Raw genomic sequence first — 27,957 nt, 5'->3', positions numbered from 1 at the left:
GGTCATTGTATAATTTCAAAGAAAAAAATCTGCAACAAGGTGTACAGAGCCAGAACAGTACACCATCTGCTTGTGTGCACACAAATAGGGAAATGTAGGAGCTCGTAATAATCCAAAAAATGTTTCTGCAGAAATACAAAATGGTATTTTATTTATATTTCCCTTAGCACATGATTCTAATTGTTTTTATAGCTTCACAATGATTATCATAGGCTACAAATAATCATGCTGTTGATCAGACTTCCTGCTCGCTTGGAGCAAGCACAGCAGTCTGAATGATCTGACAGCTTAACGGGGAAGGCGAGATTTGTTTCAGATGTGTTTCACTGCTTATGGAGGACAAGTGGCTTCTCACCATGGTGACAATCAGGTTGCTAGGCTGGGCAAGGCCAAGACTGGAAAAATGGTCTTCAAACAGATCTACAGAAATGAATGGTTCATGCCACCAGCAACTTTCTTCAAGTTCTGATTAATTTCCCATGAAATAATTGCTTGGAATACATCCAAGCAGTTCTTTTATTCATTGCTTCTTTGTCTTGCTGACAGGAGGGTCAGTCAATACTGAAACATACAGTTTGAACCAAGCATATGTGATGCCCACTGCACAATACACTGAGGTCAGTAACAAAGGGATAAAGGAGTACTTCAGTTTCCAGGAGGTGAAAGGGAATACGAATTCACAGAAGACTTCCAGAGGCCCCAGGCCAAGGAGGTAGAAAGTTTCCATCCAATTAAAAAGAGGTTTTTCCTTTCTAAAGAAAAAAGGAGGGAAAGTCTGATTTTAGATGAGTTATTCTGGTTTTGCAAACATTTCTCAGCTAAAGCTTCTCATCTGTATTGTCTTGATGTGGAGCATAGCAAAAGCCAATGTCAAAAGAGTGCGTTAAACTTCACATTTAGAAAAAAATGATAATGATATACCATTACATGATCTCAACAATCTAAATTTACCTAATCATCATCTACCTGTGCTGTCACTTAGCTGAAGTTGCTGAGAGAGGATTACCTATGCATTTGGAAGAGGAAAGAAGGGTGGAGCACACAATACATAATTTTTTGTTTTGGTAAAATAACAAAACTTGTTATTTTACTTTAACCATTTTTAAGTATACAGGTCAGCAGCATTGAGTATATTGATAATGTTGGTAGTGGTAACCATTACCACTACTAAGTTTGAAAACATTTTCATCACCACAAACAGAATCTCTGGAAACATTAAGCAATAACAACTCCCCATTTCCCCAATCCCTGTCCCCATAACCACTAATCCACTTTCTGTCTCTATGAATTTGCCTATTCTAGATATTTCATATAAGTGGAATCCTACAGTATTTGTCTTTTTTACGCCTGGCTTATTTCACCTCAGTTTTCAAGGTTCATCCATGTTATAGCACATTATCAGAACTTCATCCCTCTTTCTGGCTGAATAATATTCCATGTATATACATATACCATTTTGTTTATCCATTCATTTGTTAATGAATACTTGGGTGGTTTCCACCTTTTGGCAACTGTGAATAAAACTGTAATAAACTGGTGTCCAAGTACCTGAGTATCTGTTCTTAATTCTTTTGGGTATATACCTACAAGTGGAATTGCTGGGTCATGTGATTATAATTGAGTTTTAATATAATTAAATAAAGTTTTATAAAGACAATCAGATACAAGCTATAAGCAAGCTTTAAAAAATTATACGGTCTATGGCCATGCCACCCTGAACGTGCCTGATCTTGTCTGATCTCAGAAGCTAAGCAGGGTTAGGTCTAGTTACTTGGATGGGAGACAATCTAGGAATACCTGATGCTGTAGGCATTTTTTTTTTTTAAATTACAATAACACAACACAAAGTTTAAAAAAAAGCAAAACATTCTACCCATAATTCTGAGATATGTAAGAATTTTTTATATATCACTTAGTTTTATGCACCTGTACTTACATGGTTTTACTCATAATGCCTATTTTACATTCCATATTTTAGTTCTCATATAAAGATTTAATTTAAGCTAGGTAGTTTCTCATCAAATATCTCCCTAAACTAATGACATGACCTATGTTGTCATAGCAGAGTGATGAGATTATAATAATTTCTCTCTCTATTTGCTGACTTGTCATGTCCTTATATTACTATTCAAACTTAAAAATAAATTTTAACAGGCTTATTGAACATTTAAGGATAAACATTTCATGAGAATAAATATAACTTTAAATGTATTTTTTTGGGTTACCTGAAAAGAATCTTCAGTGAGGAAATACTATAGATGGTAAATAGTAACATGAGTAAGATTTTAATGGGAAGCTCTGTTAAAAGAAAAAAATACAAATAACAATTTAGTTGATAAGAGAAAGGTTTATGATAGATACTTAAGGCAATATACACTCACTGACACAGCTACATAGTGTATATAGTGCCAATGTTTTTGAGCTTAATTATGAATTTTTTGACATCCAAAGGTTAACGAGAATTAGGGACAAGCTGGAGGTTTTACTTAAGGGAGTGGATGAACTCTTTCCTTCCAAGAGATTTTAAGGTTGGTGAAATCAGACAGTACTGATCTCTAGGCCCTGATGAAAAGGGCATGGCAATAAAATATATCTCTTTAAAAAGAAGTTGTTTACCTGGTGCAGTGAAGAGCAGTGGGAAGAGGGAATAATGTCCTGTTGTGGTCAGAATCAGAAAAATTGAAGCATCTCCTGCTTTTTCCACAGACAGAAGGCTAAAAATAATTATAATAATTCCTTAAAACAACAAATGAAACTTACACTTGCAAGGAGCTTGAATAAACTGCATTTATTATTTCGAGAACTGGCTTAAGCATAATATAATTTTTTAGTGGGAAACTTTGAGCAACTGATAGAAGAATGTGCCACACTGAATGGGGGAATACTCAAGAGAGAATCTTGCTTCCCAGAGTAATTAACTGCCTTTTCCAAAGAAAATGATACTATGGGATTGAGAGCTGCCTAGTGGTGGTAGCCAGGGAAACAGGACTTCGAGTTTAATTTTCTAACCCTACAGCTCTTCTCTTGGACAACGCCCTACCACTGCTGGTGTCCAGTAAGAATTCTTACAAAAGACCTTAGAAGTTTTGCTCTATTTTTTAGTTTGGAAACTCCAAGTTGCTAAATGAATCCAGACAAGATATACTGACTTGACAAATTTGCATAATATTCTTTTGAGAGCTTAAATCATTTATCTGTTTTTAAGTCTTGAGAAAAAAGCCTAATTCTATTACCATCTATCTGTCTCTTGAGTTTCAATTATATATAAAATGGACACTACTACATTTAAAATGCCTTTTTTTTAGCATGGCACAGTGAAAAGATCATAAGATTCAGCATCATAAGATTCAGGTTTAAGTCCTAACTCTGCTACTTGCTAGCTATGTAACTTTGAATAAGTTATTAAACTCTCTGGGCCCCTGTTTCTGCAGATGTTAAGACATGAGATGATATTTATTTATCCTAATTATTTTAAAGGTTGTTGTGAGGCTAAAAAGAAAACACTCAAAATAACAATTCTGAAAATTCTGAATGCTGTACCTATGCTAGGTATTATTCCATAATAGACTCAATCCTTACCCCAACTAACAACACTTAACAAGGAATTGTGGGACCTTATTTTCATAGATGTGATGACATCAAAGCCCATGCTTTTTTCATACTATGCTGTCACTCAATATTCAAACCTCATAGCCTGGTGTCATGGTTCTTAATCACTACAGTACCCCTTACCAAAGAATTCAGGAAAATTATGCACAATTTTGCAAACCTTAGAATCTTCGCAGGTCTAAGGATCCCAAGTTAAGCATCCCTGTCCTGTCCTAGTATAGTTCTGGTTCCTGTACATCCTTGCCTTTGCCTATCTCACTGAACATGTCAAGAAGGGACAGATCAAATAGGAAACAACAGTATCACTGTGAAATATGGCAGAAATGTTGACTGACTGAGCTCTCTGCTTACCTCATTGGGAGAACTGCTAGGAGTATGGCTTTCTCATGGACATGCCACCCAAACATGAAGGAGCTCAAGGCACAAAGAATTAAACACCGAAGAAAGCCTCTGGACCCTTGGGGTTTAAACCAAAGACAGAAAATAGAGGGCTAGAAACAACAGGCAAAAATAAAACTTCAGTATCATTTAAAATAGGCATTATAGAAATATTGTGCAGGTCAATACAATTTCCATCATCTCTGAAAAACAGTAAATCTTAGACTATTCTCCATTAAACATTCGTCACTTTATAAACAGTTGACCAAAACTTAACATAAAAACTACTCAGGAAAAAAAGGCATTCAGATATAAAAAGTCATCAAAATTAATAATAAATGATAATTAAGTTCTAGGATATACAGTATAACCTTTATTATATCTTCATAATTACTTAATAGTCATTGAACCTATTAGGTCACTACAAAAGTTCACAGACATTTTGGGGCTAATAATAAATTAGATTTTATCATATCGATAAACACCTAGCTTTGTGAGCTTTGTGGACCGGAAGTATAATTTACAATAAAACTATGCCCTTCCATGTGCAGTTTACAAGTCTGAGGTATTAGAAAAAACGTTTTTACCTCAGACATGTGAACAAGTAGGCCACAGAAATTAATTACCTACCAGTACTGCCACGTAATTAAGTGGGGTCAGGTGTCTTGACAGTAGGATTGATCCATGAGAAACCAAAATTAAAGGTGAGTGTAATTATAAGATAGAATCAAGTTATTTATATTGAATTCTACTAAAAGTATATCATGGAATTGAGGGCATCATGATCATTAACAAATAAAAACAACTAGAATAAAGGCCTCTAAGAGCATCTGACTCACATTAGACTCGTATCTGATGCTCAAACAGCCATTGTTGACTCAAATCATTTTCAGGACAAAATATCTATGCAGTCCAGGCAAATGTGGATTTTTAAAAAAATTTCTGTTATTAATTTCAAGTACACAGTACATTGGTTAGACATTTACATAGTATATAAAACAATCCCCTTAATTGCTCTTTCTCTCCACCTAGCCATTACATGAATGCTAACTGCATTCCCCATGCCATGCTCCCCATTCCCATGACCATCTATCAACTACTAATTTGTACTTCTTTAACCATTCACCCCTTTCTTCCAGCTCCCTAAACATCCCCTCCCCTCTGCCCATCACCAGCTTGTACTCTCTATTTGTGAGTCTGTTTTTGATTAGTTTGTTCTTTTTGATCCTTAGATTCTGCATAAACTGAAATTAAATGGTATTTATCTTTCACTGACTTATTTCACTCAGCATTATAACCTCTAGGTTCATCCATGTCGTTGCAAATGATAGGATTTCATTTTTTTAATGGCTGAGTAATATTCCATTATATATATGAACCATAACTTCTTTATAAATTTGAATTTTTGGTCAGTTAGCCATGCCTGAAAATAACAAAAAGCTGGATATCCCTACTTCCTTTCTCCACAGTGTGGCTCATGCCCCTTCCTTTCTGGGCTTTTCTTTTTCCTCATCTCAGGGTAAATAGATGGTCTACTAGCCAGTGGCAAGAATGTCTCTCACAGAGGCTTTATTAGTAACCTCTCCGTATGGTGTTCAAAGTTACTCTAAGAATTGCTAAGAAATGCCTCAATCTGCAGCAAGCTTACAGGCATGGAATTTATCCCATGGTTGAAAAAACCTGAAAGTTGATATTCAACCAGCCACGCAAAAGAAAAGCAGAGAAAATTCAAGAAATGAGTACCATGTGTGAATGCTTACCAATATGGCAACCAGAGTGCAGATGAGGGTGGCCAAGGGAGTCACTGAGGGAAGGACTGTGTGTTGGAACTGCTGAACCAAACCACTTGTCATTGAGGCCTTAGGAATCTTGTTGGGATCAAGAAGTTTCAATTTTAAACCTACAAAGTAGACATTTTATTTTGATCAATGGCACACCATATTTTACCAATCAATTCCGTGAGAAAAAAATAAGCTACTAAATCTTATAACTGCTTCAAGGTCAAGGTTTCATCAACTCAATTCTGTACTATTCTAGTTAAAATGCTGCTGGTCTTGAGATTACAGTATATAAAGCAGCTGTCTATATTAGAATAAGAAATTTGTGCAGCTTATCAGGACCTTGCTGGCAGGCAGAATAAACAGCAATCTGCTCTCACTAATAAAATGAAACAAGCTTTCTAAAATACAGGTCTGACCATGTTATGCCCCAGCTTTAAATCCTTCAGTGCCTCTGAGATAAAATCCATATTCCTAAGCATGACATACAGTGTATTCCATGATTTAGACCCCTCCCTACCTCTCCAGTCTTATCTCCTCCACTTTGTTAAATGTGACTTGGCCACAATGAACTGACATACCACTCTAAACATTTATGACCCTTCTACAGGCCATTCCCTTTGCTTAAAATGGCCTACTCACTTTGCGAAGTTAACTCCTAATTCACTTACTCATCTGAGAAAGTTCTTAAATCAAGTAGTAGAGCTGATTTTCTTGTGGGCCAGGTATACCTTGTACATGTCTCTATCTAGTGTTCACCACACAGCACTGTATCTGTTTACATACTCATTTCCTCTGTACTGGGGGTTCCTGGGATGATGAATGATCCATTCCTATCCCCACTACATGGGAGTTCAAGAAATACTTATTAAATGAATCATGCCTGAGGATGATGCAAACCCTATCCTAAACAAGCTAACGGAATAGTCAGGAATAGTCTAAGCACCTACATAATCCTGTTTAATGCCACTGAAAATCAGTGAAATGTGGGAAAAGTATAGACTAACAAAATATTTTCTATTCATTTACCTTTTCCTTTTTCTCTCAGCCTGATTTTCTCTTAAAGCCAATAACGTCTCCCTGGAACACCATTGCCTAATCTGCCACCGAATTTCCACGTAGGACATCTTTGAGAAGATAGATATATGAAGTAAGTCTGCACAGTTTCCTGATTCAGACAAGGCAAGTGATCTTTGAACCTCATCCCATAATGGTTGTTTAAAGCTTTTTTGAAATATAAATGTTAAGAAATTACTTGTTCAGAATGCCATGTACATCAAGGCTGGATTCATAGTGGGTGAAGGATAATACCAAATTATGATTTCCTATAAGTATACCCAAAAACAGTAATAGCAGTCACCATGCATTAAGCATCTACCATGTGCCAATGGCTTTGCAGTCATTACCTGTGGCTACTTGAGGCACACACAGATGGAATATTTGCCTAAAATCACCAACTAATAGGTGGTAGAACTGAACCCAGTTCTGTCTGGTTCCAAAACCCCTCTTAATGACATCTAGCACTTCTTTATTGCTGTATTTGTTCCTCACAATATGCTGCATGGAAACAGGTAAAGTACTATTACCTCTTTATTATAGTGAGGAAAACAAGACCGGAGGGATCAAATGACTTGTCCAGTGCCACACAGTCAGTGATTTATGCAGCTGGGCCCCCAACCAAATCATCAGACTCTAGATTAGGAGTTGGCAAACTCTAGCCTGAGGGCCAAATCCAGCCTCAGACCTGTTTTTCGCATGGCCCTGAAGCTACAAATGGTTTTTATATTTTTAGAGGTTGTAAACAAACAAATGAAACAGTTTATGTGGCCTGCAAAGTTTAAAATATTTACTATCTGATCCATTAAAGAAAAGGTTTGACCTTGCCATTTCCCATTAAGCTATGCTTTATTTACAAATGAGAGACTTAATTATTTCAAAGTGAGTTTTCAGTAGAACTATCTCAAGGTATGAATTATTTTTCATCACAATCCAAACTTAAAAACATAGCCTAGGTTCTCCATTTTTTCTTATCTGATGCTAAAATGCATAGATATTATTTTCCTTATTGGTTTAATATCTAGAGTCACAACTTACACATTCTTCTTTCCTGTAACTTTCCATATTTTTTTCCCCACCAAGGAAAAATCAACAACCTCACTGCCACAGAGAACTTTTATACAGAACACAGCCTGCTCACTGCGGTGAAGACTTAGTCCCTAGAAATACTTCCTGTTATTCTGAAAGCTGAAATGCAGGGCTAGAGAACAAACTGTTCAAACTCATTCAAAACACAAAGCAGGTTTTTCCATTTCTCAATGTGACTAGTCCTTTCAATATTCATAGTCTAAGTAGCAAAGCTTGTTACCATACCGATGACAGATAGCACTTTGTCCAAAGCATTGTACAAAGCCCAGAAGTTTGGAGCCCAGTATGCATGGCAGAGGCCCCGCTTGAAAGGGAAGAGTCGGGAAAAGACTTGAGACAGCTGGTTCTGTTGAAAAGAGATTAAACAGTGATCAACCTTTTCTAAATTCAAAAAGAGAACTAGGGTACTGTCTATAGCAGTGTGTAGAAAGTATGAGGTCTGAGTTCCAGTCTTTGTTTCTTCAAGTAAGTAGTTATGTCATCCTGAGCAGTTCACAGAACCTTGTTTGTCCAAATTTCTCATCTGTCCAGTTGTACAAGATACATAATGAAAGTAGTTTGAATATCAGTCCAATACTAATATAAGCATAATAATACAAGAATTTATAAGGTGCAAAGTAGAACACAGACTGTAGTTTATCCAAGTCTACTGAAGAGAAGGCAACAGCAAGGAAGACTTTACGAAAGATGCAGTGCTCCCAGTTTTAGCAAGAATTAAAATTAATTAGTTGAATTCAGGGAGAAGGAAGAGAAAAAAATGTTTGTTGAACATCTCTAACATACTAGGCACTTTAGAATGTTTGCTGTTAGTATATGACTGTGAAAAGTGCCTCAAGTATTGATTTTGGGGTTACAAATAAATTTTAGCAAGCAGGCAAATTAGCAAATGCAAAATCTGCAAATAATGATGATCAACTCTGTGTAGTGTGTGCAAGTTTGTGACACATAGTTAAACATACAAATATATATACATATACATATTTTAATATGCACAAAAATGACTGAAAGAATATTATCCTATCTTTAGAGAGTTATACTAGGGAGGAGTAAGGAGTAATTTTGCTCTTATATACATTCTTGGCTTTATTATTTTTTCTAAACAACAAGAGCAACAACAAAAAATATATTACTTTATAAAAAATAAGGCTTACCAAGGCTAGGAAAGGACCCAATGAAAGAGCAGAAACTAGAAAAACAATCAGTCCCAGGGAAATAAAGCGGACAACGCTGAAACTGTTCCACAGGATGGACCCATCTACAGAAAAGGAAAATTATCATTAACCAGGAGCATGAAAAACCGTAACTTATACCACGTGCTAAAACTAGAAGGACATCTTGACAGTACACCTATCATTATCATTGGTGATGAGAGCAGAGAAAAGTCAGAATGGGTGAAAGGGTTACAGGTTCAATAGCTGAGAGATATGAGTTGTGCCTCATAAGCCCCTCTTACCAAACAAGCCACTGAGTCAAGAAAAAAATAAAATAAAGGTTTTGTTATTATTACTAAGACTTGCCTGGTTTATTTGCAGTGAAACAGTAAGATCGTAGCAGATATATACCATAAGCTGGTGCTACGTAGAGGTAAATATGTTTGAAATGTAGGAGAACAGCAAAGAGAAATGCTCCTTCCATATGCCTTTTCTAGAAGATTTAAAAGGGAAATATCACTTTAAAATTCAGAGTAAATTAAATGCAGCAATGTAGTATCCTGGATTGGATCCTGGAACAGAAAAAGGACATTAGTGAAAAAACTGGTGAAATTTTAATGTACCAAGTTGGTTTCTTAGTCTTGATGAACAGATTATAGTTACATAAGATGGTAACATTAGGGGAAAACTGGCAAGGGGTACAGGAACTCTCTGTACTACTTTTGCAACTTTTCTGTAAATCTAAAATTATTTAAACAAACTTATTAAATGATAAAAAACACCAGAGATCGGTTGTACAACAATGTGAATATACTTAACATTATTGAAATGTACACTTAAAAATAGTTAAGGTGGTCAATTTTTTATGTGTATTTTACCACAATTAAAAAAAAAGTACGTATTTTAAAAGATATATTCTGAAATATTTAATGAATGAAATATATCTGAGATGTGTTTCAAAACAATCTTGTGTGTGTATGTGTGTGTGTGTGTGTGTGTAGAATTAGGGATACTAATTTCTCTACTTCTGTAGATGATTTAAATTTTCTATAATAAAGATTTTTAAAAATTCAGGCAAACAGTCTATTTACAGCATAAGGAAAACATAGGTAAGTAATCCCAGCTAGCTTTTATGCTGAGTTTAGCAGGTCCATAAATTAATTATTTCAATAAATATTTATTAAGTAGTAAGTTTGATGTTGAGGTATAGGATACATCACCCTAACAACACACTATAAATTCTCCCTAAGGAACTAAAGTCCAGAGAATTCAACTACCCTTCCCTCCTTACAATTTTATAACAGCTGGAGTTAATTTCTGGATAGGAGCTAGGAACAAGAGTATGAACGAATACATATGATGTTACGCTAGCAAAGAATTATTTAATCTTATATTATGGGTCAGGTAACACAGAGTTATTATCAGGATGAAGGCATTAAGTATAATATCTGATCCTAACAAACTACCTAGGAGAACTAAAGGTATTCTGATTCATAAAACAAACAAAAAAACCCCCGAGTTGACTATAACTAAAGAAGTCTGAATTCTACCTACCTCACAGGAATTTTGGAAGGATCAAATGAGATAATGTTCCTGGGATTCGGCAAGAGAAATTGTCAAAGGGAACATGAAACACCAGGTTCTTTTCTCTCACTGTCTCATCAGGTGTGGTCTATAACAGATGAATTGGGAATGATAAAGAAAAAAAAAATGAGATGTTTCCAGATTTCACCAATTTTATAATTTATTTAAGATTCAAAGAAGGTCTAGCTGGTTCTATAGCTAAACTTCAGTTTATTTGTTCAACAACCATTATGTTTTAAGTACTATGTTGCTTTTTATGGTTAAAAGAAAAAACTTATCCAGATATTTATAGTTGACAAAGAACTTTAAAACAGATGACCAATGTGATCTTTCCAAAGTTCCTGTGAGACAGGTAGCACCATTTTACAAATAAAAATGTAACAAAGGGTAAATTTTATTTTACAAATGAGAAAACTAAAGTTGAGAGGGTTAAGTGACTTGTATAGGGGCTAATGGTTCTCAATCTTGACAGTTTATCAAAATTCTCTGGAGGTTCCTAAACCACAATCCCAGGGAGTCTGATTCAGTATATAGAGGGGTGGCCCAGAAATCTGAATTTGATTTCCTCTTCTATAGAAAGAATAATTATAACCTCACAGAACAGGTGTGAGGTTTACCTAATAAGATATTATATATAATGTGCCTAATCTGAAGCAGACAATGCATTTGAATAACCCATTTGAGTCACAGAGCATCTTAGGGTTAGTCAGGATTTCAACCCAGATCTTAATTTCAAATCCCATACTTTCTGTTACATGCTTCTGATGGTAAAGCCCCCCCATCATAGTTATTACACTGTAAAACTGAAGATTTCATTCCTAGATACATTTATCCCACCTAATGTAGAAACTCAAGTTTATTTCACGACCATCACACTTTAACGAGCTTTTAAAGTACAATTATCGAATTTGTAAAATGAAAATAAACTGTCAAACAAGAAGATGAAATCTGTGAGAAATACGCTATAAAAAGTTGTCTATAGCACTTGGCAACTCAAAACAGTTACTCAAATACGCTATAAAAAGTTGTCTATAGCACTTGGCAACTCAAAACAGTTACTCAAATAAACTTACCCATTTACTATACTGTTGTCTTTACAAGCTAAAAATCAAACTTAAGGGAAAAAATCTAATTAGCTATTTTGTGTTTACCTGAAATAATCGTGCAATGGAGAGTAGCATTAATCCGAATAAAAAACCATTGTACTGGAAATGAATATCTGGATTTAGGTCAAGAAAAGACAACTAAGGATACCGAATTCATAATGAACTGTGCCAGCAGACTGAATTTAAAAACTGCAAATGCTTCCTTAATAGGTAAATTAAAGACAAAAATATTACTACCAGTTTGGAATTCTCATAAATGTATTTTTTATAAACAGTCAAGTCCTAGACAAGCTCTTAAATTAAAATGTATGGTTAAAAAGGAAATCAGGAAACTTTCCCATGTTTTTTCTACCTTAAAGACACAGCAGCTAAAGGGCAAGAAGTTTTTTTTTCTTTTTTTTTTTTTTTAGGATTAGGGATGAGAAAGGAAGGGACCTAACAGCTACTGAGAATGTGTGAGATAGGTGGAGCTCAAAGACAATAATCTACTCATGACCTAAAGTTATGGTGATGACATAACTAAGATTTCAGTCCAGGCCAAATTTAAACCAAAGTCTAGTGTTTTCTTCCATGCCAGGCTACCTTTATGAAAATTGTAAAAATTAGGCTTCTATTATTAGGATTTTAGAACTTTGCCTGTTAATATGTGGTAAGCCGAGATAGTAGAAAAGCATGAAGGCCTATCTGTTCCCATATGCAACACTGTGATGCACCTTTTTATAAAAGACATTTAGAATAATGTGTTATAAAACAATTTAAGATATATGTATTAAGTTAATCTATAGATAGGTAACAAATCTCAGTATATTGCTTTACTGTTGCTTTAACTGGTTCTTGCATATTACCACTAACTTTTCAGAGACAAAGTGCTCTAACAATCAAAGTCTGGTAAAGTTGGTCAGAGACCACAGTTTTGGGGACCCACCGACCTACCCACACCCATTTTCAAAAGCAGCTCATGTTTCAGAATCGTCATTACAGAAAGAATTAATCGTATACTTAGTATATATCACAATAAGTTAGGGAATAGTACATAAAAGGTCAAGGATACGGTCCACAATTAACAACCCGAAGTTCCACAGCAGTAATACTGATAGAATAAATTTTGGCTTTTCTGTAACTTCTTTACCTGCCTTTTTTGCATCAATGCATTTACAGCACCTACAATGAAACAACAGGAAAGAATCAGAAACAACTTTGATCTTCATTAGAACACCACAATATTTCTAGAGTACACTGTGATACGCTGTGGTACATTTTATTAGCCATTCTTGATAAACTGTTCATGGTATTCTTGATTGCTTTAAAAGGTGGTAGTAGAAACAAAGACATCAGTGCTGGTGCCATGTCTCTTACCCATGTTGACATGAGACAAAGTCTACATTTAATAAAATTAAAAATAAAAAACAGCCACCAAAAACCCAAAAGGATTTTTAAAATTGAGGGCACACACTATTTCAGTCAGTCCTTCAGAGTAAAAAATGTAGAGCAGAATGTGTAGAAAATGCAGAGCAGAATGTGTACATATCATCATACCAGCCAAATTAAGAATAGAGTTGCGAGAGTTTGGGAGGGGGTAGCAGAGAGAGAGAGAGAGAGAGAGAGAGAGAGAGAGAGAGAGAGAGAGATTGATTCTGATTGTAGATTCTGATTGTCCAAATAATTTTAAAAACACTTATGTAAAAATGTATGTCTAAAGGCATAGATATATTAAGTGACAATATCATCTGATATCATTTTTATTTTATACAAACTATATTTAGACATAGAAAAGAGACTGAAATAATGTGCATCAAAATGCTGATAGTGATATACTGTTGAATTGTATACCTGAAACTTACTGGATTTCGTTAACCAATGTCACCATAATTAAAAAAAATGTTGATAGTGATAGTGGAGTAATTTTTACTTTGTGCATGTGCTCTTCTGTTTTCCAAAATTTTGATAATGAAAATGTATTATGCTACGAAAAAATTTTTTAAATGTGTTTCATTTGACTATTAGCATATTCTAAAAACAGACATCTAAAATGAACAATAGACATAATAAAGATGGAACTAAAGAGTAGCAAAAGGTGCCTGCTTTTCCCCCAATGAACATCAGTTAGTAACCTTACAGGGTAATTGAAAAAATTAAGCTACTAATCTATATATAGTGCCTGGTTCTGGGAACTGGCACTGGTTTCAGCAATTTTTATCTTACTTAACTTGCTCTCCCTACATTGCAGATGGACTTGAATTCTACTCCCTCTGCCTGTATGCATTTTCCCTGGGAGCCTGAATTCAAATAATTTGAGTTAAAAGGAGTGCATTAAAAATCATTTCCCTTCCCTTCCAATACTTGCCAGGTCATAAATAGATTGAAAATTAGGGTGCTGAACAGGAGTTACACCATGAGAATGAGCAGGGGTAAAAATTTCCCAAGAGACTCTCTCCTGAATGGGACAAGGGCTCATTCCAGAGGGCATCACCTACAGAAATGATCAATTTATGACAAGAGTCATTGAATGGACATCAGTTACCACTCTGTCACCATCATATCAGCAAGCTTAAGTATCACAAAAGAATATAAACCAACATTAACCGAGAGCATACCTGGGAGTCACTGTGCAAAACATTTTAATTTAGAAGTAAAAGACGCAAAACATAAAGATATAAAATATGAACACAACTTAAAATTAGTGAAGAGTCTTCATGAAGGGAAGAATTCAGAGAAAACTAAAAGCACTCAGTAGAATTTCTTGAGTTTACTAGGCTGGAAACACCATTGGTAGTTAGCACAATGCATATGTGTTCACGAGTATGTGTATGCTGTATGTACGTGTGTGTGTCCTAGAGAACAGGGTAGGTCATGGAAGCCCCTAGAGGCCTGCTACAAGGAAGGAAAGAAAAGCATGTGAGGCCATCTGGGCAGGAGAAACAGTCCTGGAACTCTACTTGGGACTACTTTGCACAACAGTTTCTTATTCTACCTCTGCTTTGTGACCCTATCTTGTCCCCCATTTTCTTCCACAAGATTCAGCTAGATTGCTTACTGTAATGACTCACTGAGCAGTTTAAAATGCATACAGTTTTAGACTATTCTAGCATTTGCTATTATATGAACTTGTTCCCCAAATGAGGAACAAGTTAATACTGTTTAATACGATATTTCCTCAATATCTTCCACACAAAATGACATTTCCAGACTTACTCATGCACAGCATACACAAAGAGTGCATCTGTCAAGATGACAGAAAATCTCTGGAAAAGTAAGGTCTTTGAGCTGGCATAGTTCAAATTATGGACATTCAGCATCTCTTGATCAAAATATCTGGCAACATGTGACAGGGCATACTCAAACCATGCAAAAAAAGGGGGATAATCCAAGGTCCACTCTGAAGTAGCCTGTGGTAAAAATTGAAGACAGAACACAGCCTAGGTAACCAAATAAACGAAGAAGGTGAGAAGATTCTTTAGTTTTCAAAAAAGGACATGAAATGAAATTGCATTTAAAATGTCATAATTAGAACAATTTTGTATGTTAACACTGAGTAGAACATCGAAACCTGTATCTTAAGTTATTTAATACGGTCTTCAACTAACTTAAATAGAGTCAACTATACCGCAAAGGAAATTAATCTGAACATCTTGCAATAATAAACTTGATTATGACATAGCTCTATTTATCTAAATACAAAAAGTGAGCTATGGCATAACCAATGATTCACTAGCTTAGGTACAAGCTCTGTCTCAGAGATTCAATTTGTAAACTGAGTACCATATGCAATTTATTCAAACCAGATATAAAAATAAAGACATGGTCTTTATAAATAATAAGAGAATGGTTTGAAAATTACCAGACGCCTACACACACATTTAATTACTCCTTTCTGCATAAATCACAAAATATTATGGAAAGAAAGTATCTTAGAAACAATTTATTCCAAATCCTCGTGTCAGATGAGAAACTAAAGCTCAGAGAGATGCAATATACTTTCTATGCTGTGGCACAGCCAGGCCTAGAACCCAATTTTTCCTTTTTCAATCCAATGTTCTTTCTAAAGGGGTGTGGCAGATACTGTAATTCCCAATATATAGTCTGGGAAATTTATTCTGAAGTAAAGGGATTCCCTAATAGTGCCAGAGGGCAGAACTGAGGAAAGGCTTTTTATAAAGATTTATTTGTCCTATGATCACACAGAAAACAGTTTTAATATCAGTAATACTTTCTCATTTCACACATCATCTTAAAAAAAAAAAAAACAACCAAAAAGGTGAAAATTAAAACTTACCTCATAATACCACTGTGATATTGGCAAACTGTGAGTGATAGCAAGCCAGTTTCGGTGTACTTCAAAATCTGTGGAATGGCTATTTGAAATAATCAGATGAATGAGATTTTGTAATTTATCAATTTCACATTTCTAACATTACGCTTTTAAATGGACCAACATCCCATAGTCACAGCTCACTGTACACAGACACAAATGGACATTATATAATCCTGAAATACCTCACTTATCTGGAGGCCAGACCTCCTCTGGCAAAGTTGGAACTACAAGTAAGTGAAAAGGGTCTCAGAGTTATCTAAAGGGCTGTCCAAAAGCCTATACTTTATTTTTTTAATTAATTTATTTTTTATGGTGACACTGGTTAATGAAATACAGTAAGTTTTAGCTGTATACTTTAAGGCATATATATATATATTTACATTGTGTGTTCACCTCCCATAGTTAGATTTCTTTCTGTCTCCACATATTTGACCCCTTTCCCCCCATCTACCTTCCCTTTCCCCTCTCTCCTACTCTCTGATAACCACTAGTCTATTGTCCATATGAGTCTGTTTGTCCTGTTCGTTTGCTGCTTTTAGGTTTATATCCCACATATCCCATACTTTTTCTTAAGGGAGGCCCTTAGGCTATTGTTCAGAGGTGACTTATTCTTGTTCACAAAGAAGTCTAACAAGATTCATCATCTGTAAAAGGCCTCACAGACAAGCTGGATCTTCTTCCAAGAGTAGGAGTTCCTCAGACAGCAAAGGTGGGAAAAGTCCTGTCCTGCCTTTTCCATGTCTCCAAATTCTCCCTGTTTACTGTTTTCCCCTTCACTATAAATAGTCAAGCATTTCCCCTGACTTTCAAGGTTCTGTGGCTAATCTAAGAATTAAATTGACATAAGACAGATTAATAGGAGAAAAAAAATTTTAATTATTCAGGTATGAACAGGAGCCCCAAAAGATATGAAAAAGATATGGCACTCAAAAGTACCAGGTGACTGAGGCTTATGTACTATCCTGAGCTAAGAAAAAGGATATGAGTCTGAGTCTTCAAAGGAGGAAACACAATTCATGGGAAGGTGAGGAGAGAAAATGTTTGGTAAACAAAGGTTGACCCGCCTCTCAGGTGAAAAAAATGATTTTTCATAATAGCTCTTTTTCAGGTAAAGGCTCCCTCTCTAATGTAAAATTCCCTTGCAAAAGGGTAACTTCTACTCTTGTTTTCAGAACTTCTCCTGTATCTACAGTTTCTTGAAATAATCAGTCCAAAACAATCTTTATGCCAAAGAGGCATATTTAGGGGTGGTATGTTTTGCAACCTTTCTCCTCTTTTTAGTAGAAACTTTTTCTTCCGTTTGTCTGCTGCTCTACCTGCTTTCCATGTCTAGAATAGTACCTGATACATGGATGGGCTCAATATATTCTTGTTGAATTAATTGCTCACCAAGGTCAACGTGTTCCACAGCAAAGCCTGATTAGTAGTTCCCAGTGTTTTACACAACCTGTCTGCAGAGACAACTCTCTCCTGAGTGTTCTAGTCAACTGCTATGTCTTGTTCATTGCTTTTTGTTCCAATATTCATCAAACATATTGCTTTCACTGTCAACTGTATAATGATGACTCCCAAATCAGGTCTCTTTCCTGAGTTCTAGAAACAGACATCTCCAACTTCTTGCTACGATGTCGCCGGAATTTCTCACAGTTCTCAAAATCACAATTCAAAACTGATCTGATGAGACCTAAGAATTCCATTTCTAAGTGTGTATATGAGCACGCACACACACTCAACAGAAATGTATACATGTTTACCAAAAGACATGTACTAGGTGTCTTCGGGCCTACTATCAGAGACCTTCCTGACACTCAATGTAAAGTAAGTCCCTCTTGTTACTCCCCTTAGGGTTTCCCATTCTTTTTCTTCATAATACTTAACACAAATATAATTATGTAATTACATATTTGCACTGATTTGCTTCTGGAACTATTATCCTTACTAAACTATAGCCTTTACAGAATTAGGGACCATATCCATTTTGTCTTCCCCTCCAGTGCTTAGCCCCAGTAACTGGTACATAATAAAGCAGTTAGTAATCAATTTGTTGAATACATCTGCATTTATCCTGGACCAGTATTAAAAGCAGTATTCAAAATAATCCTGAAGACAGTTCTGGGCCGAAGTAACAAAAATAAGAAACATCACCTTATATGCACAAACCTACAGTTAAAAAAAATCTTTCACTTTAATTTAAAAGGAATTTCCTACATTTTAGATTTTTCCAATTTGCTTTTAAAATATAAAGACATTTTTATTTGCTTTCAGTTACGCAGAAAGATCAAGTGATTAAATCCTTTTCCCATGTCCCTGGTTAAGTCATTTTGCATAATCTACATATACATTTCATTGCTGATGTACACATCGGTATGAATGTACATTCCACACATACAACTCTTCCCTACTCAACAAAAGGTCACCAAGAACTTGAACCAAAAGATACCAATAAATCAAACTCTAAACATGGTAGGGGAACCTGGAGGGAAGGGAAAAAAGAACTGAAGGGAAAAGCCAAGGGAGAAGAGTTAGGAAGGACAAACAGAAAATGTAAACTAATATTAATAAACATTGACTACCTATTGTATACACATTACCACTTGGTGGTTGCTTCCTGACTGGTTTCCATGCTTTCAGTCTTGGTCCTGCATTCATTTTTTATACTGCAGTCTAACCCTGTGTCATCTGGCCACTGCCTATCTCATCCTGTGTCCCTTAACTCCTCACTTACTGCTCTTGAGCCACAATGGCCACTTTGTATTCCGAAAATGCTGAGTTCTTTCCTACCACAGGGCCTTTGCATTTGCTTTTTCCTATGCTCGAACTGCTTTTAACATTTATTCTTTTTTATCCTTCGGATTGTGACTCAAACATTACCTCCTAAAAGAGTAAAGGCTTGCCCCATAGTCACTTTCTATTAGTTACTGATCTTAGCACAATCTGAAACTTTCCTGTTTTGCGTATCTGCCTCCACCGATGCAAAGATTGGAAATGTCTTTCTCTCCACTGCATCTCTAGGACTTAGCACAGAGCATAGTGCAGCAGGCGGCTGATAAACGGCTGAATGAATAGTGGAGGTGGGTGCTCTTAATCTGCATATTACGGATGAGGACCCTGAGGCTCAGAAACATTAAAGTCAGACAACGCCAGGCCTGAACTCAGCCGTCCAGGGCTAAGATCTAGTTCTCAGGTAAAGTAACAATCAATCGGTGGAATGGGAAGCGTAGCAGAGACGGAGTGGGAACTACACAACCTCCAAGTTCCCTTTTCTTCTCACATCCGCGCTTCTCTCTCCCGCCCTAACCGACCGTAGGCCTCCCCACCCAGCCCCTGGCCGTGTGGGTCCCTTACTAGGTGGGGATAAGAAGGCATTTGAGGAGAGTCACCCCGAGTACCAAAGCCGAAAACCAACTGCCACCACCCATCGCAATTCCGAGCGCCGCCATTGCCACTGGGCCGCGTTCTTTCCTCCAACTCAATCCACATCCGGCTTCGCTTCCGCGCATGCGGGGAAGGTCCTCTGAGCTGGCGCCTCGGGCTGCACGCATGCGCTCAGCGCCCAGCCCGCTGGAGGCCAGAGCTCTGGCATTTAAACCTCGCGCTCGCTGTTCTTTTGCTGCAGCGCCTCCTTCGGCGGCTGGGGAGGGTGTCGTACGCCTGCGCGGGTCTCTGAGGCGACAAGTTAAGTTTCATTTATTACTTCTTTATTGAGTTCACTTAGTTGCTGCGCGTCCGCTTTGGGTCTTGATTTTGCCTGGCCTTAGGGTACCCAGGCGACAGAGAACTGTATCTGATCTTGGAGACGTTCGCATAGTGGAGGAGACAGAATTGTAATCTGAAGGTTACAGCAAGAGTGTTTGCTCCAGGTAGTGAATGGTATGAGCAAAGATACAGAGGTGAGAAACATGTGGTCACCAATAGAGTTGGTCTCGTCTCCCTTGTGTACTGTCTGATCTTGGACAAAAGACTAATCTCACTGAACTTCGTTTTCCTTTTTTGTAAATAGCAGATAAAAATAGTGTCTACCTCATAAAGTGGTTGCGAGGGTTAAATGAGGATGCATATAAATTGCTTGATGTGATGCCAGGAGAGAATAAATGTTTAATAAATAATGTTTCAGAGAAGTTAAGCACCTGGCTGAAAGATGCAAAGCAGGTACGTGGCAGTGTCACTCTCCTATGAGTTTATGCCCTCTCACAATTTCAAATGCCACCCATTAGAATATAACATTCAAATTGTTATCTCTTGTTCAGTCCTCTTCTCTCATCTCCAGATCCTTATATTCAGAAGCTGGCCTGACATCTCTTAGGTGTTTTAAAGGCACCTTTCATTAGTTTCCTACTGCTGCTACAATTAGTCTCACTAGGCTAAAGTCAGGGTGTCATCGGGGTTGGTTCCTTCTGGAGGCTGTGAGGAGAAGATCTTTTATTTTTCAGCTTTTAGAGATAGATCGTATTCCTTGGCCCCTTTCTCACATCACTCTAACCTTTTGCTTCTATTGTCACATCTATTACTTTTCTAGAGTCAAATCTCCCTGTCATTTCCTCTTATGAGGACACTTGTGATTGCATCTAGTGGTCACTTGGATAGTTCAAGATAATCTATCTCAAAGTATTTAACTTAATCACACCTGCAAAGTTCCTTTTGCCATATAAGGTGATAGTTACATGTTCCAGGGTTTAGGACACAGATATTTTTGGAGGCCATTATTCAGTTTACCACACCTCAAACTCAGTATATCCAAATCTGAACTCGTGATCTTTCTATGTTATCCACTCAGAGAATGACACCAATCATCCAGTTGTTCACTTCCCTTGCCCTGTACCTGCAAACTCACTGTGAATTTACTAATTCAACAGCCACTCCCAATCCCCTTCTCCCTTTTCCATCACTTCTAAAGAATCTAGAAAAGTTAAACAGTTGGTTTTCCAGCCTCCTTGGTAGATAGGAGCGGCCTGATGAAATAGTTCTATTTAGTAAGACTTATTAAGCAGAAGTTTGCTGGAGGTTTCTGGGAAAGGTTTTCCTTTCCTGATAAAAGAGACAGTTGTCATAAATTTTGCCTCTTTTTTCATTCTTCCTGATTTGGACTTTACCATGAGGCATGGAGCTGGATGCAGCTGTGAGGATAAAGCACCAAACAAATCCCTCCCACCTCCAGAATTCTTATTTTCTTGTTATTTAAGGAAACTTGTTATTATCTGAGGAAACACACACGCGCGCGCACGCGCGCGCGCGCGCGCACACACACACACACACACACACACACACACACACACACACACTTATGTCTGTAAGCCACTATTGGTCAGGTTGTCTGCTTCCACCTAAAATATCTCTAACTGCTGTTGTCAATTTGGCCTCCTTGATAACCTCTCACATTCATCCACCTCCTGTTCTCACTCAAGCTTAACTGACCTGCTTTCAGCCTGTGGTACATGCCATATTCTTTCCTGTTACTGCACCTTTACACATTCTGTTTCCTCTATTTGGAATATTATTCCTTCTCCCTGTTAAAAAACAAAATTCAACTGAGTAAAATTTAAGATCTCACTGGCTTTATTTAATGATTTATGTATCGATCAGTATCCAATCTAGCATCCACTCTCTGAAGAGCTGTACAAAATGAAAGACTTGTATGGCAGAGGGGAGCAGGAACAAGATTAAACTAGGCAAAAAGCAGATTGGTTATTGCAAGGTTATTTTCCCAATAGGGGATGGCAGGGGTGTATCAGATAGATCACCTAACTAATGCTGATTAGGTGACTCCTGATTGGTTTAAGATTCCATTTCTGGGAGAGCTGAAACTGTTATTAGGTTAAGTCTCCATTTAGTGACATGGGGCTTGGCATAAGTGACTTCATTTTGGGCCTGTTGTCTTGTTTTTAACATCTCCTTAGGCTAGTTCCCTCTCCACCTGTTACCTCTGAGATCAAGCACCACTTCCCCAGGGAAATCTTCCCTGATCACCTCTTAGCCTACCCTGTGCACCTGTCAGCTGAGTGCAGTTTTACCTTTATTTGTGATTATTTAATTCCTCTACTATGTATTCACTCCATCAGGGCAAGGATGTTTGTCCCAGACCTGGCTGGTCCCAGGTCTGGCTGTGATCCAGGCTCACAGCTAGGAATAGGACCCCAGATTTAGAATGTTACATTAGTGTACTAGGGCACCTGTGCCTAAAATATGTAAACATACTTCAGCTTATTGTATCATGCATGTGTGGCTGAATGCTACTATTGTACTCTGCTATGTATGGAGTCATGCAGTACCCTTGAGAGCAGAAGGGGAGCACAAGAAGGGGAGAGGAAGAAGTGCATGCAGTACCGTGCCTGCCCCCCGCAATAGAACTGCACTTCCCCCAATAGAACTGCAATAAAGTTGGTGCCTGCCATTTCATTCTCATGTTGGCCTTTTGTGCATTCTTCCAACTGGGTGTCTCACCATCGAACCTTCCCTTCTTGATCAGATTGGCACTGACAAGGGACCTCATTAATTTCTACTCACTATGGTAGCAGCTGAAATATCACTACTGCTCGTACAACATATGCACTCAATGTTTGTCGAATGGCCTGAGTTTCTGAAACAGGATTCCAAGCCAAGTCTCTCCTACCCCTGATTCCCTGCTTTTTCCTCATGGTACATCACCCAGAATGACTAGATTTGGGACATGGAGAGAAATTGCAGATAAGGGTCAATGTCACTGTTATAGGGTCTCCAGCCTGGAAAACTTGAGCAGATAGAATAATACAGAATTTAGTGAAGTGTTTCGTAGACCTTGTGACTTCGCCTCTTCTTTCTAAAGAGTTTATCTAGTCTCCTCTCAGTTCTGGTACATTGCTGTGACTGGAAGCTCTCTTGACCACTATACTAAGCTTCTCTCTAAAAGGAAGGGTGCTCAGATTTTGATTATTCCTCTGACCACAGCAGCTTTGTGGGTTCTGAATACCTAGACATTTGTTTTTATTTTTAATTCTTATATTTCTTGAAACTTGAGCTAAAGATTGTGATTAGTCCAATATATTATATGCTTTTATATCTTAGGATGGTTATTCATAAAGTCACTTGGAGGGTAATTAAAGCCAGAAAGAAACAAATTCCAAGTTTAAAATAAAAATGAGCAGTATTGCATTTACATGTTTTATTAGTTCTCAATTGCTGCATAACAAATTACCCCTAAACTTAATGGCTTAAAACAAGAAACATTTATCAGCTCATAATTTTTGTGGTCAGAGATTCAAGAGTGGCTTATCTGGTGGTTCTGGCTCAGGGTCTCTTGTGAGGTTGCAGTCAGGATGACATTAGGGGCTGTAGTCAACTGAAGGCTTGACTGGAGCTGGAGGATCCACTTCCAAGGCTAGCAGGCATCAGTTCCTTGTCACATGAGCCTTTCCTAGGGCTGCATGAGTGTCTTCAGGATATAGCAACTGGTCGCTGTGAGAGTGAGTAATCCAAGAGAGAGCAAGGAATAAGTTGCAATGCCTTTTACGGCTCAACCTCTGAAAGTGCACGTGGTTACTTCTGCTCTATTCTATTTGTTAGAAGCTACTTAGTAAGTCCAGCACAAACTCAAGCAGAGGGCAGTTAGACAACACCTCTCAAAGGGAAGAGTATCAAAGAATTTGTTGACATTTTAAAACTGCCATAGATATCTCAACCACAACCTCAGGATATCAGGAACATGATTTTTTCTAGGTTAAAAAAAAATAGCAGACTCTTGTGGGAGAGCCCTCTATTTATTGTGTCTAGTTTGTCCTCCTTGTCATGTTTTTTTTTTTTTCCCCTATGTGTTCTGTCAACAGAGCCCTCAAGATGTGCAGGGCCTGTCTTACGCTGTGGTAATTCAAGGGTGAATAAGAATAAGAGCTGCTTTGCCTGAGGGCTAATGTCTGCTAACATTATGCTGAGCATCTCCTGTTCTTTTATCTTCACAACCATCCTTTCAGATAGGTACTATGATTATCCCCACTTTTCAAATGAGGAGACTGAGGCTGGAGGTGTTGAACAACTTGCCCAAAGATACTCAGTAAATTGAGGAAGTAGGATTTTAATTCAGGACTGTCTAATGTAATATTATCCTGCCACCTACATGGTGGTTCTGGCCTTCCTGCGCTTCAGTGTCTCCCAAGCATGTATATGTGTTATATGCTGTTGAGTCAGGTCTGACTCTTGATGACCCTATCAATGAATGAGTGGTGTCCACAATGTCCTGTCCTTAGCAGCCCTGCTCAGCTCCTGCAGACTCATGCGTATGGCTTCTTTTATGGAGTCAATCCTCTCATATTTGGTCTTCCCTTTTTCCTGCTGCCTTCTATTTTTGCCAGTGTTTTTGTCTTTTCCAAAAACCCCTGCCTTCTGATGTGCCTGAAGTAGGAGAGCTTCAGTTTTATCATTTTTGCCTCCAGCAGTGTTTCAGGCTTCCGGATAGACTGTGATGATTGCAGCAATTAGAGGTATGTGCTAGGCATAAAGGAGCTTAAAGGAGGGAATAATCAAATCCTAGGCCTGTTGCAGCACCACTGCCAGCCATCTTCTACAGTGTAGAACTTTCTTTTAACTGTATATTTATGAGTATTTTACCCAGGGGTCTGAATCAGGTTGTACTTCCTTCGTTTTTGTTACCCCAGCTCCCTATTAGAGCCCTTAGTAACATTTGTTGAATAAATGAATTGATGATTGATGAGAAAAAATGAATTGAAAAAAGTGAATCAAAAAAATGAATAGGGTGATGTTAATTTGATGTGCTCTGGTGCCAACGGTTGTACCTTCGAGGGGTAGGGATCTCTGCAATACAAAAGAAAGAGGCTAAGGGTCTGCCCCACTTTTGCCTCTAACTTGCTGCGTATCCATGGGCAGGTCACCTTCCACTCTATACTTTAGCTATAAAACGAGAAGGTGACTCTTAGTTACTCCTTTCTGTTCTACCAACTATACCTCATTCTGAACCCCACCTAATATCTGAAGCTTCACAGTGGGGACCTGGTTGGCCTGCTGGGTAGCGTATTGTTAAAACCCATCTGCTTGGCTAAGAAGTGCTTTCAAAGCAGGGGGCCAGCCTGGAATTGTTCTAGCTCATGGTTCTTATTCAGTGACACCAGATATCACCACCTGCACATTCCTCACACTCCTCTAATGCCTTAGTAAAACTGGATGTTGAATGAGCTCTCTTTGATCCCTCTTCAACTTTATACATTAAATCAGTCTTTTCTTAAGCCCAGCCCTCAAGCAGGAGTGTGTGTGTGTAGGGGGGTCCGGGGGGTTTGGGAGTGGTTTGGGGGGGTGGGAGGGGGTGCCGGTGTAGCCACCAGCCCCCGAAAGGCACATGGACCACCAGAAATCAGTGAGTTATAGGAAACACGCTCTTTATTCAGCCAGCTGTGTCTGCCAGGGGTATGTGGACCCCAAATTAAGCAGCCCCAAAATGTAGAGGTACAGGGTTTTTAAGCCCTAAATCCTATTCCTCATTCTGTCTTAACACAAAAGTCTATTTTTCTTCTATTTACTAACTGTCAACCCACAGGTAGGTTGTGCAAGCAGGGGCACAGAAGCAGAAAGCTTATTGTTAGAATGTTATGTTCCCATGGATGATATCCTATGTTCCCATAGGCAATAGCCAAGCAGTAATTTTCCAGCTAGCACATTTCCCACTGGCTTTAGCAGAAAATCAAATCCTTGATACTTTATGCGGAATTTGCTCATAGCCTCTATTTTGTAATACTAAAAGTTTAATAGAATTAATTCTCTTCCTTATATATGCAAACAAGAAATTAAGGAAACATGGGTCAAAAGTTAACAAGAGGAGGAGGATGATTAAAGGTCCAGCTACAACAGATAAGAGGGTTGTTAGCCATGGTGACCAATTGAACATCCTATGAAACCAGTTACTTGATTCTAATCTCTGTTTTTCCCTGGCATCTAAATTTCTCTGTACTAGTAGTAAACTTTCTCTAATTATTCTAGAGTTATTGGCATAGAAGCAACAGGTTTCACCTAGAGCCATACATAATCTGTCTTGTTCTAAGAATAATAAATCTAAACCTCTTCTATTTTGGAGGACTACTTCTGCTGGTGAATCGACTTGAAGTTCTAGCCTGCTGAGCTCAGTTAAGTTTAAGGGAGTTCCTACCCCGACATAATAAGGGGGTTTTTGGGTTTAGGCACAACCCGCAATCTTGTCCTATGTCTAGGGAGGTCTTATTTAAGACCTTGTGTATTGTCGTTAGCAAGGTTATTAATGCTCCTTCTGGTTTTGGTTGTGGCTAGTCGAATGCCTGGGCTAAAGAGGAAAAAAGGAAGAAACAAAGGGTTATACTTATGTATGCTTGAGTCTTAGTCTTAAGGGTCCGTCTTCCTGAGCTGTCCACTCTCATGCTGCCTTCACGTGAGAGTGATGAATCCATTATGGGATGCCATCTACTTTAACTGCAATGGGCATCATCAGGTAGACAATGAAGGGTCCTTTCCATTTGAGTTCTAGTCCCTTGGAAGTGAACTTCTGGATCCACAGAGTCCCCAGGCTGAAACGGATGGGGAAGTCTGTCCCCTGGGGCTGAGTGGGCAGCACAAACCTGGGACCAAATCTCCTTCTGTACACTTTGAAGGGCTTGTAAAGACTTAAGTAAGACAAGGTTACATAGTTCTGCCTTTTTCTCATCTTCTATTCTAGGTACTAAAGGTGGGGGTTTTCTAAAGAAAATTTCAAATGGGGTGAATCCACTAATATATGGAGTACACCTGGCTCGGAGAAGAGCAAAGGGGAGAAGTTCTACCCAGGTCCCACCAGTTTCTAATCCTAACTTGAATAATGTCTTTTTTAGGGTCCAATTCATTTGCTCTACTTGGCCTGAACTTTGGGGCCAGTAGGCACAGTGGAGTTTCCATCGCAAATTTAGGTAGCTAGCCAATTGCTGTGTTACCTTTGCTACGAAGGTTGGCCTGTCATCCGACCCTAAAGTTCCAGGGAGACCAAATCGAGGGAGAATTTCTTGTAGTAGTTTCTTAGTAACTACTAAGGCAGTCTCTTTCCTGGTAGGGAAGGCCTCTACCCATCCTGAAAAGGTGTCTATAAAAGCAAGTAAATATTTGTAGCCCCCCCACAGTCGGGGTTACCTCAGTGGAATTTACTTCTCAGAAGTCTTCCGGATAAGTTTCTCTTTCCCTATGCCTAGGTTCTTCTATCTTCCTCTTCTTTGGATTAATTTGGGCACAAGCTTGGCATCGCGAGGCAATCTCCTCTGCAGTTCTTCTCTCTTTTAACAAGTGAAAGTAGGGGTCTAAAGCTTGGAGTATCTTAGTTTGCCCTAGGTGTGTGGTCTGGTGTAGTTGGTGAGGGGGCCGTGAGAATCTGATTTTTCTATCTGGGGTTGTCCACCACCCCTGTTGGTTCCTAGTGGCTCCCTTATCTTGAAAATATATGTTCTTCTTCCGCCGTATAGGTTGGAGACGGAGGCAGTTCTGGGTAAGGGACAACAGTCAGTAGATGTTGTGGGGGCCCCACTGGCCTTGTGGCTGCTGTTCTTGTCTCTGCAGTGGCTTGTCGGTTTCCCTCAGCCTCAGGACTATTCCCTTTTTGATGCCCTTTACAAAGAACAATAACAAGAGTCTTAGGCATCTATATGGCTTCAAGTAAGGCTAAGATCTCCCCCTTGTTCTTGATGTCCTTCCCAGCTGAAGTCAGAAGCCCTCTTTCCTTGCAGATGGCTCCGTGTACATGTGCAGTGGCAAAGGCATATCAGCTGTCAGTGTATATTGTGACTGCCTTATCCTTTCCCCATCTTAGTGCCTCAGTGAGGGCGATGAGTTCTGCCTTTTGAGCAGAAGTCCTATGGGGAAGAGTTTGTGATCAGATGGTGCCAGTTAGAGTTACAACCACTGCCCCAGCATACCTCCTTCCTTCCTGC

At 38.2% G+C, this 27,957-nt stretch overlaps 2 protein-coding genes and 1 pseudogene across 5 annotated transcripts in view; 2 read left to right on the top strand and 1 right to left on the bottom strand.

Annotated features, from left to right (window-relative positions):
- Positions 1 to 122: 122 nt before the first annotated feature.
- ALG8 (ALG8, alpha-1,3-glucosyltransferase) lies at positions 123 to 19,575 on the bottom strand. Of its 3 annotated transcripts, none has more exons than XM_023535540.1 (13): positions 19,444 to 19,575; positions 16,025 to 16,103; positions 14,944 to 15,137; positions 12,803 to 12,912; positions 11,797 to 11,864; positions 9,428 to 9,554; positions 9,062 to 9,165; positions 8,136 to 8,256; positions 5,748 to 5,887; positions 3,961 to 4,100; positions 2,617 to 2,714; positions 2,226 to 2,298; positions 123 to 752 (listed from the first exon to the last, which is right to left on the bottom strand). In XM_023535540.1, the coding sequence occupies exons 3-13, from the start codon at positions 15,045 to 15,047 to the stop codon at positions 521 to 523; spliced, it is 1,317 nt and encodes a 438-aa protein (XP_023391308.1). In that variant the 5' UTR covers positions 15,048 to 15,137; positions 16,025 to 16,103; positions 19,444 to 19,575; the 3' UTR covers positions 123 to 520. The 3 variants fall into 3 exon arrangements, with proteins under 3 accessions (XP_023391308.1, XP_011366668.1, XP_023391309.1); XM_011368366.2 differs by having other exon boundaries at positions 19,409 to 19,574; XM_023535541.1 differs by having other exon boundaries at positions 19,453 to 19,561.
- On the top strand, positions 1,697 to 1,812 carry LOC111744827 (annotated as a pseudogene).
- A 117-nt stretch (positions 19,576 to 19,692) lies between the features above and the next one.
- USP35 (ubiquitin specific peptidase 35) overlaps positions 19,693 to 27,957 on the top strand; it is a 71,056-nt gene continuing 62,791 nt past the window's right edge. The window contains exon 1 of one of the 2 annotated variants that reach the window (XM_023535537.1): positions 19,693 to 19,738. Coding sequence is in view for 1 of the 2 variants with exons in the window: in XM_023535533.1 (XP_023391301.1) it covers positions 20,202 to 20,212 (11 nt within the window). In the remaining variant the exon portion in view is untranslated. Of the gene's footprint in view, positions 19,739 to 19,976; positions 20,213 to 27,957 lie in introns of those variants that run through there. The other variant, XM_023535533.1, reaches the window with a different exon arrangement.

The sequence above is a fragment of the Pteropus vampyrus genome, unplaced genomic scaffold (assembly GCF_000151845.1).
Source record: "Pteropus vampyrus isolate Shadow unplaced genomic scaffold, Pvam_2.0 Scaffold141, whole genome shotgun sequence".
Classification (NCBI taxonomy): domain Eukaryota; kingdom Metazoa; phylum Chordata; class Mammalia; order Chiroptera; family Pteropodidae; genus Pteropus; species Pteropus vampyrus.
This window is presented reverse-complemented; position numbering and strand designations above follow the sequence as displayed.

What these genes read in the sequence shown, in the direction of transcription:
- ALG8 (XM_011368366.2), bottom strand. Translation starts at nt 19,563, where the DNA reads ATGCGCGGAAGCGAAGCCGGATGTGGATTGAGTTGGAGGAAAGAACGC. An exon ending in CGGGTTGTTAATTGTGGACC is followed by an intron (nt 11,865 to 12,802) that starts GTATCCTTGACC and finishes ACCTAAATCCAG; the next exon opens with ATATTCATTTCCAGTACAAT. An exon ending in CAAAGTGCTATCTGTCATCG is followed by an intron (nt 5,888 to 8,135) that starts GTATGGTAACAA and finishes TCTACTTTGTAG; the next exon opens with GTTTAAAATTGAAACTTCTT.